The sequence below is a fragment of the Orycteropus afer genome, unplaced genomic scaffold (genome assembly GCF_000298275.1).
Source record: "Orycteropus afer afer isolate SDZICR_OR568_19922 unplaced genomic scaffold, OryAfe1.0 scaffold00118, whole genome shotgun sequence".
NCBI lineage: Eukaryota > Metazoa > Chordata > Mammalia > Tubulidentata > Orycteropodidae > Orycteropus > Orycteropus afer.
The window spans coordinates 8,139,501-8,149,594 of NW_006921705.1; the positions used below are offsets into that span (position 1 = coordinate 8,139,501).

Genomic DNA, 10,094 nt, shown 5'->3' on the forward strand with positions numbered 1-10,094 from the left:
GCAGGGAAAAGGTAACCCCAGGGAGGAAGTGCAAAGAGAGATGTTATATTGCAGTCAATGTCATGAAACAAAATGTGTATGAATTGTTCAATGGAAAATAAATTTGCTCTGTAAACTTTCACTCAAATCACAATTAAGAAATAAAGAAAATAAAGAGATCTTTTACAGCAGATTTGCCCAATGCAATAGCTTGATTTCTTGACTGCTACTTTGATGGGCATTGATTGTGGATTCAAGCAAAATAAAATGCTTGAAATTTCAATATTTTCTCCATTTATCATGATTTTGCTTATTGGCCCAGTTGTGAGGATTTTTGTTTGCTTTGTGTTGAGGTGTAATCTATACTGAAGACTGGAGTCTTTGATCTTCATCAGTAAGTGCTTCAAGTTCTCTTCACCTGCAGCAAACAAGATTGTGTCATTTGCATATCACAGGTTATTAATGAGTGTTCCTCTGCTCCTGATACCACATTCTTCTTCATACTGTCCAGCTTCTTGGTTTATTTGCTCAGCATACACACTTAATAAATATAGCAGAAGAATACAAACCTTACACACATCTTTCCTAATTTTAAACCTTGCAGTATCCCCTGGTTCTGTTTGAAGGAACGCTTCTTGAATCGTGGACAGGTTCCACATGAGCATAATTAAGTGTTCTGGAATTCCCATTCCTGCCAATATTATTCATAATTTTCTGTGATTCACAAAGTCAAATGCATTGGCAATAAAACACAGACAAACATCCTTCTGCTGTTTTCAACTTTCAGCCAAGATCCAAATGACATCGGCAATGATATCCCTCATTCCACATCCTTTTCTGAATCTGGGTTGAATTGTTGGCATTTCCAGAACAATGTGCTATTGCAAACATTTTTGTACTATCTTCAGCGAAACTTTACTTGTATGTATTATTAATGATATTGTCTAATAATTTCCACATTCTTTTGCATAACCTTTCTTTGGAATGGGCACAAATATGGATGTCTTCTAGTTAGTTGGCCAGGTAGCTATCTTCCAAATATCTTAGCATAGACAAGTGGGTGCTTCCAGCATTGTATCTGTTTGTTGAAACATCTCAGTGGGTATTCTGTGAATTCCTGGAGCCTTGTTTTTCCCCAATGCCTTCAGTGCAACTTGGACTTCTTTCAATACCACTGGTTCTTGACCATATGCTACTTCCTGAAATGATTGAATGTTTACCAGTTCTTTTGGGTACAGTGTCTGTGTAGTACTTCCACTTTATTTATTTTTTTAACTTTTCATTGTGATTTGGGTGAAATTTTACAAAACAGATTCATTTTACATTTAATAGTTCATACACATTTTGTTTTGTGACACTGGTTACACTCCCCGTAGTGTATCAGCTCACCTCCTACTTCCTCCCCATTGTTACGCTTTCCCTGTGTCCTTCTTACCTGTGCATTCCTGCCTCCCTCTTTCTCCTGTGCAAATGCTGCCATTCTGATCTCCCGTGGTTGATTGTTCCAAGGCGTGAATCTCCCAGGTACAGGTGTTCAGCTCATAGTCCCGTCAATTGTTTGACTGAGAGTTAAGCCATGCGAGTGAATTCAATTCCATCTTCTTTTGATTCTTCCTGCATTGTTCAATATTTTGCCCAAAGAATCTTTCAATATTGCAACTCAAGGGTTAATTTTTTTCTTCAATTCTTTCAGCTTGAGAAGTACTGAGCATATTCTTCCCTTTCACTTTTCTAACTCCAGGTTGTACATCTCATTATAATATTTTACTTTGTCTTCTTGAGCTGCACTTTGAAATATTCTGTTCAGCTCTTTTACGTCATCATTTCTTCTATTTGCTTTAGACACTGTATGTTCAAGAGCAAGTTTCAGAGTCTCTTTCTGACATTAATTTTGATCTTTCATTTTTTTTTCTGCATTTTTTATTACCTTTTCTTTTTTCATGTATTATGGCCTTGATGTCATCCACGTGTGTGGTCTTTGGTCTTTGTATTCAGTGCATTGATCTATGTATGAGATGGTTTCTAAGTTTAGGTGGATTGTAGTCAAGGTCATACTTTGACTCTCATGGATTTGTTTTAATTTTCCTCAGCCTCAACTTGAACTTGTATGCGAACAATTGATGACCTGTTCTGAAAATGGCCCATGGTCTTGTTCTGATAGATGATATTGAGCTTCTCCAAATGTATTTGCAATCAGTAGTTCATTTGTCTTGCAAAATTCTATCATGCAATCTCTGGCATTGTTTCTATCCCAAAGCCATATTTTCCAACTGTTGATCTCTTTTTTCCCAACTTTCACATTCCAATCACTGGTATTAACAATGCATCTTGATTATATGTTTGATCAATTTCAGACTGTAAAAGTTGGTTGAAATCTTCAATTTTTCATCTTTAGCATTAATGATTGGGGTATAAATTTGAATAATAATCTTATTAACTTGTCTTCTATGGACATCTATCACTGACATCTATCACTGACAGAGTTGTACTTTAGGATAGATCTTGATATGTTCTTTTTGACAATGAATGTGATGCAATTCCTCTTCAACTTTGTCATTCCTGGCATAGTAGACCATATGATTATCTAATTCAAAATGGCCAGTTACAGTTGAGTTCAGTTCACTAATGCCAAGGTTTTCTATCTTCAAGCTTTCTGTGTCACTTTTGACAACTTCCAATTTTTCTAGATTCATGCTTCACACATTCCACTTTCTGATTATTAATGGATGTTTGCAGCAGTTTATTTTCATTTTGAGTCACGCCACATCAGCAAATGAAGGTTCTGAAAGCTTTACTTCATCTATGTCGTTAAGGTCGACTCTATTTTGAAGTGGCAGTTCCAAATCATGTTTCAGTTGCCTTCCAACCAAAGGGGCTCCTCTTCCAGCACTATATCAGAGAATGTTGTCCTGCTAGTCATAATGTTTTCCCCGGCCATTTTTTTTTTTCAGTATATCACCAGGTCCTTCTTCCTAGTCTGTCTTAGTCTGGAATCTCTGCTGAAACCTGTCCACTGTAGGTGACCCTGCTGGTATTTGAAAGACCAGTGGCATCACAGCAACATGCAAGCCACCACAGTATATTTGACAAACTGACCAATGAGTGGTGGGCATATCACATTAGATGGAAGCATATCATGTAGGTATATATGTGGAAATAAGTATATATAAAAAAAAAAAAAAAACCTTTAAGCACATACAAAAGAGGTAGTTTTAAAGTACCCTCTTGACATGGTCTAGAGAAAATCTTCATAAAAGGATGCTGTTGAACATTCATTGGGTGCCCTCAGCTAAGCATGAAGTGAACATTTATGTAGTCAAATTGCTTTTACCTCCCCTTTGAAAACTATACTATGTAATAGTGTAGCTCCTGCAAAGACCTAAGGATCTCTGGTGGCATAGTGTTTAATGCATTCAGCTGTTAACCAAAATGTGGTTCAAACCCACCAGCTATTCTGTGGGAGAAAAAAAAAAAGAGGCAGTCTGCTTCAGTGAAGATTTACAGCCTTAGAAATCCTATGGAAGCAGTTCTACTGTATTAGCCTATAGAGTCGCTATGAGTTGGAATTGACTTGATGGCAGTGGGTTTATTTATTTATTTAGATGTTTTGCAAAGGCTTTTATTTCAGTACAGCATGATCAGGGTACCTGAGTAGCATCTGTGAAACTTTGAAAAGATGCATATGCCCAGAACTCAACCATAAAGATTCTGATTGAGTAAGTTTGGGTAGTTCATTACTAGGTATATTTTTATTAAAAGCTTTAAGATATTTTTAAGCTCCCTTTCTTGGAAAATAATGGGCAATATACTTCTGTACGTATTTCCTACCTCAGAAACCCAAAGTAGGTTGCTAGGAGTCAAATTTGACTTGATGGCAGTGAGTTTTTTTATTTTATATATATGCACACATGTACACATATATGAACATACATAATATGATTCAAAATATGAAAGAATCAGTTTTTTAATGATCCAAAAGAAATTTAAAATTTAATGATGGTTAAAATGCTGAATGGATTATATCTTACCTACTTTCAAACAGTCTTGAAGAATATTTACCATATTCTTTATCAGAAGGAAACATTCAGATCTGTTCCCAATGTCTTTTGATCAAAGATTTTCTCTGAATGCCCCTTGGAACTTAATACAGAGTGAAAGGAGATGTCCTGATTCCTGTCCAGACAGATCACTGGGCTTTTATTCTTTGACCTCTCTGTATGTTTAAGACTTGTCTCAGGTGAAGCTAGAAAGGAAAATACCTTACCCTATGCTTCTGGCCAGTGGGATGTCCTCTGTGGACTTTATGAAGGCCTTAGGCATTTAACTGCTAACCAGAAGTCTGGTGGTTCAACCCACCAACCAGTCCTCAGAAGGAAGATTGGGCAATCTACTTCCATAGAGATACCACTTCGGAACCCCAAGGAGGGGTCCCTATGAGTTGGGAATGACTTGATGGCAGTGAGTTTATCCAGGATAAAAGAATAGAGCTAGAGAAGGAAAAAGTTCTTAATATTGGCCTTTTTTGGTTAATATGTCTTCAGAAGGTATAATTTATTTTGCAAAACTATTGCTCAAATTCGTTTCACATGTTTACAATTAAACTTGAGGTGAGGAATAATCTCTTTCTTTTTCAGAGTCGCTTGGATGTTTATTTGGCACAGAGCCCTGCTGGAACATCTGTTCAGAATATGCTGCACTGGGCCCAGGTATGTGCGTCCTATTCCTGACATCACATACTGTACTCCAGCAAGATCCCCCAGGAGTGCTCCCAGAGAGCTCCCCTCTGGGGAGCTTTGCAGGCACCTGCCATGGTCAGTTTGATGGTTCTGGAGTCAGCACAACTCCTCAAGCTGTAAGACTGCCCTTTAGTTGGGATTGAAATTTTAATTCCCATTAAAAACCAAATTAGTTGCTGTTGCATCTGTTTGGATTCCTGGCAACCCCACATGTTCCTGAGTAAACTCCACAGGATTTTCAATGATTGATTTTTCAGAAGGGAAAATTTTCACCAGGCCTTTCTTTGAGGTGCCTTTGGGCAGGCTTAAACCTCCAACCTTTCTGTTAGAAGCCAAGCATCCATTGTTGTCATTGTTGTTGTTGCTGCTGTTGTTGTTATGTGCCATTGAGGTGGACCCAACTCATAGTGACCCGTCCTGGGGTTTCCGAGGTATTATCACTACAGAAGTAGATTGCCCAACCTTACTTCCGAAGAGTGCCTGGCGGGTTTGAACCGTCAGCCTTCTGGTTAGCAGTCAAGTGCCTTAGGCACTACGCCACCAGAGCTCTCATACTTCCCTCTATTCTCCATGTCTCTCATGTCTGGGCTTTGAATCTGGTTCTCAGACATTCTGACCGTTCTCATCCTTAGATTACTCCAAATTGATTTTTCAAGAAAAGTGTTGTAGTTCCTCTTTGGGGAAATTTTCAGCTCTAATAGAACTTTATAAAATGCTATAACCTACTCCAGATAGGTCTACTCATCCTCCAATTGGCATGTGAGACATTTTAGAGTATGGAAAATAATACTTTATTCAGATAAAAGTAAATGGTTGTAGAGGGTTTAAGTAGATTAAAAACTCATGTATATAATCTCTGTTTAAGCTTTATTTATCTTACTATTTTAATTTAATATTCAGCAAACTTAGAGGTGAATCAAATTCTATTGCTGTGGTTTTTTGAGTCAAGTGTGTGTGTGTGTGTGTGTGTGTGTGTGTAACTTTTGCCTATATTCTTGGCCAATAGCCTTGAAGTTGAAAATCTCTGCTATACGTTTTAGAGAAAAAGTTCTCTCCGCCTGAAAACAGTATAACTTGAAACACTAGTTGAGGATGTCTTAAGTAGTCTGAAGAGCTTCACCCTCAAGAGATAGCCTTCATATTCTTTTAGAAGGAAAGATGTTCAGAACATGGGGCCTCCAGCTGGTGGGGAGATAGATTAACCTTCTAATTCACATGGCCACCCAGATATACAATATCAGCTGACATTTATGAACACTTACTATATGTTCTTCTTGATGTTCATATGTATTATTTTAGTACGGCTCATTAAATAATCAAAATAATTTTTCAGTGAAGATATTGCTATTCCCATTCTACAAGTGTCATAACCAACTCCTTACCCATCTCCCAGCTGACTTCTTTTAAGGAGAACTCGTTTACTTTGACAGAAAGTTCCCTTTAGGGTAGAAGTAAGTTGTTGTTGTTGTTATTTGCCGTCGAGTCGGCCCCGACTCATAGTGATCCTTCCTTGGGTTTCCGAGGCAGTATCACTACAGAAGTAGGATTGCCCAACCTTCCTTCCGAGGAATGGCTGGTGGGTTTGAACCGTCAGCCTTCTGGTTAGCAGTCTAGTGCCTTAGACACTATGCTACCAGAGCTCCTAGAAGTAAGTAGAGGGTAGAAAATATTTGATCCTAAGTTATGTAGAGAGGTAAAGCAAGGATGCAAGGATGATGATGAAGGAAGGAATATTTAGTAAAAAGACCTAGTAGTTGAATTACCAGTCACTACATGCTTTATCTTAGGCATTACTCTATTGAATCTTCCAACCCTAGGGGGTAAATATTGTTTTCATTACCATTTTGCTTCTCTAAACCTGTTTCCTCATTTGTGAAATGAGAATGATAAGAATATTTATCTCATTGCCCTAGGTCACTGATTCAATAGTCTGAAGTCAAGCTAATAAAAGATCCTTTAGGGAACTCTTGGAATAATTTAATGATGAGCTTAAAGTAAATGTGAAAATTATCCACCTCCTGAATTTAGCATGGATGGCAAATAGAAGGAAAAGGAAACCCAAGATGAATTATTCGTAACACATAGCAACCCTTCCAGACAGGGTAGAACTGCCTCATATAGTTTCTAAGATTATAAATCTTTATGGAAACAGACTGCCTCATCTTTATCCCATGGAGTGGCTGGTGGGTTTCAACTTGCGACCTTTTGGTTAGTAGCTGAATGCCTTAACCACTGCACCACCAGAGAAAAGTTTAAAGATGAGTAAAATATTATAACACATCATGATCTGTCTTGGAAGTACAGCCAGACTATTCCTTGGAATCCAGGATGGCAAGAGTTTATCTCACATACTTCAGATACATTAGCAGAAGAGACCAGTCCCTGACGAAGGACAATATGGTTAAATAAAATTTAAGGGTAAATCAGAGGGTCAGCCAAAAAAAAGAAGACCTGAAGAGTGGCTGCAACAATGAATTCAACCATAACAACAACTGTGACGGCACAGGATCAGGCAGTGTTTTGTTCTATTGCACAGAGAGTTGCTCTAAGATGGAACTGGCTCAACGCATGTAACAACAACATAACACATAAAGTCAGTTTTGTGGATTAGTTTAAATTTTTACCATTTTTATTGTTTAACTTATTATCATAGTTTTAATTTTAACTCATGTATCTAAATAGTGAGACGTGTATCATTTGTCTTTGTATATTTCTTGCTAACTATTCTTAAATGTACACTGTTTTCTTGTATCATTTAAATGTGTTTATTGTTTTTATTTTACTTTAGGTTGCTAATTCTGGTCAATTCCAAGCTTTTGATTGGGGAGACCCAAATCAGAATATGATGCATTTTAACCAGGTATAATACACAATGTTAATAATAATCAGTTGTATATTTCAAATGGACTAATAAAAGCAGTATCTATTTATTGAGTACCTACTAGTTCTTATTCACTATGTGGATATTTTATATGCATCAGATATTGCTTACTGGAATCTTACCATATGCCATATTATTATTTCTGATCCTCACAATGACTTAGCAAGGTAAATGTTATATTCCCATTTTTCCAGAGGCTCAAAGAGGTTAGGAAAATTGTCAATTATTTTCACTAGTACAGGACCAGAGCATGACTCAGCATTTCTTAGATCCAAAGTCTATCTTTCTTTTACTACACATCTATTGCTTCTCAAAAAAAAACAGAAATCCTCAGCACTTAATTACAATAATACTTTGAAGGGAGAATTAAAAATACACAATCTTTGTTTCTAAAGTATATTTTCTGACTTCTTATCCATCTCTAGCAAAATGAATGCTGTCCTCATCACTCGTTAGGATGTCATTTACAATCTATTTTTAAAAAAACAATATATGGATTATTAAATGTATCTCAAAGAAAGATCCCTTAAGAAAGAAGCAGTGGTATCTGCTAAAGAGTGGTGTGTCAAAGCATTTATTGAAATAATCTGAAAATTTTGGGGGAAAAATGTATGCTAAAGGGAAATGAGTGTCATTATTGTTATATTTTCCACTAGAGAGGCAAATCCTGTGATTTAGGGTTCTTGCTGATAGACTGAGCTCAAACTAAACAAGTAGTCATCAAAGATATGTGCTTTTCCTAAATCAAAGATGTGGTGATTTGGAAATTTTAAAAACCTTGTTTATCTAAAATTTTTATATGGTAATTTTTAACTGTAATAATTAAAATTTTTCTCCTAAGCTGCTGTAGTTATATGTACACACAGAGAGAGATTATGTCAAAGTTTTTTTACTCCACTTACTAACCAATCTTTTATTCCTGGAAAGAGTGGATAGATAGATGTTTTGGGAGAAGCTTTTCAGATGACTTTACCCTGTAAGATTCAGATATCTATTTGGATGAAAGTTAGGTCATAGATATAAAATTTAACATTGTGCTCACATTTTCAATAAAAATCATGACTCCATGGTAATTCAGGTTCATTTATAAATCTTTGGCTCAAGCCTTTGAGGGGGAAAGTGAATAACTAAGAAAAACCCAAAACAATACTGAGAATGAATTAGATGCATGCTTAAAAATATACAAGCTTACCTTCAATTACAATTAACAAAACTAACATTTTGATTGAAAAAGACACACCTAGTAAAAGTGTTTCTAGAAAGATGGTTCCCTAGAGAAATAAGAGACCTCTTCCTCTAGAATCTTTTCTTATTCTCCCAAAAATGCAAGACAGTAATAAAACATCTGTTCTCACTACTCACAATTCATATATTGCATAGAGTACTTATAATTTTTTTAACATTTTAATATTTATGTACAAGTCTATCTTATCCTAATTGCACATTTTCAGCTTTTGAAGAACTTTTAAGAGCTGAACACTAATATTTGTTTAATGTAGTTTAATGTGGTCTGTAAAAACCCTTTTTCTCTTTAATTGCATTTAGCTTACACCTCCCTTATACAACGTGACTAAGATGGAACTCCCAACAGCAGTATGGAGTGGTGGACAGGACTGTGTGGCTGATCCCAAGGACATTGAGAATTTACTCCCTAAAATTTCCAATCTTATTTATTGCAAGAGTATTCCACACTACAATCATGTGGATTTTTACCTTGGACAGGATGCACCCCAGGAAATTTACCAAGATCTAATTAGTTTGATGGAACAATGTTTGCAAAATGAAAATCACAAAGTGAAGGACAAACTTTAAGGTGACCTCAATGATTCTCACTTTCTGGTGTCGCACATTTGTGTGATCCCCCTCCTCTTGATTGTGATAGGATCTGGACTTGCTTCTAACCAACAGAACTGATGAAGGTGATGGAATGTCACACTCTCCTGTTTAAATTATGTTATAATGCAAAAAACAAAAACCAGAAAACTAACTGCCGCCTAGTTGGATTGGACTCATAGCGACCCCTCCTTGGGTTCCCGAGATGGTATCGCTATGGAAGTAGATCACCCAATCTTCCTTCTTGGTAGCAGTCAAATGCCTTAGGCACTAGGCCAGCAGAGGAAAGATGATGGAATATCACAACCCAACTACATTACAAATTATACAAGCATCTATCTTAGACTGTAACAAGAGATTCTCCTTGTCGCCTTGATGAGATAAGCAGCCATGTTGAAGAAACCCATGTGGTAAAGAATTGTGGGTAGCCCCAAGGACCTGCGGGTGGCCTCCAGCTAACAACTCGCAAAATGCCCGGCCCTCAGTCATACAACCACAAGGATATGAACTCTACCTAATACCTGAATGATCTTGGAAGCCGATTCTTCCTTGCTTGAACCTCCAGTTGAGAACACAGCCAGCCAACATCATGATGGTTGCCTGCTGAGACCCTGAGCAGAAAGATCGTCTAAGCCCTGCCTGGACTCCTGACCCATAAAAACAAG

General features: G+C 37.0%; 1 protein-coding gene across 1 annotated transcript in view; it reads left to right on the forward strand.

The window, feature by feature from the left end:
* LOC103199716 (lipase member K) overlaps nucleotides 1-9,408 on the forward strand; it is a 25,665-nt gene extending 16,257 nt beyond the window's left edge. The window contains exons 7-9 of the mRNA XM_007944048.1: nucleotides 4,614-4,685; nucleotides 7,504-7,575; nucleotides 9,142-9,408. Coding sequence (XP_007942239.1) covers nucleotides 4,614-4,685; nucleotides 7,504-7,575; nucleotides 9,142-9,408 — 411 coding nt within the window. The remainder of the gene's footprint in view (nucleotides 1-4,613; nucleotides 4,686-7,503; nucleotides 7,576-9,141) is intronic.
* The last annotated feature ends 686 nt before the right edge of the window (nucleotides 9,409-10,094 follow it).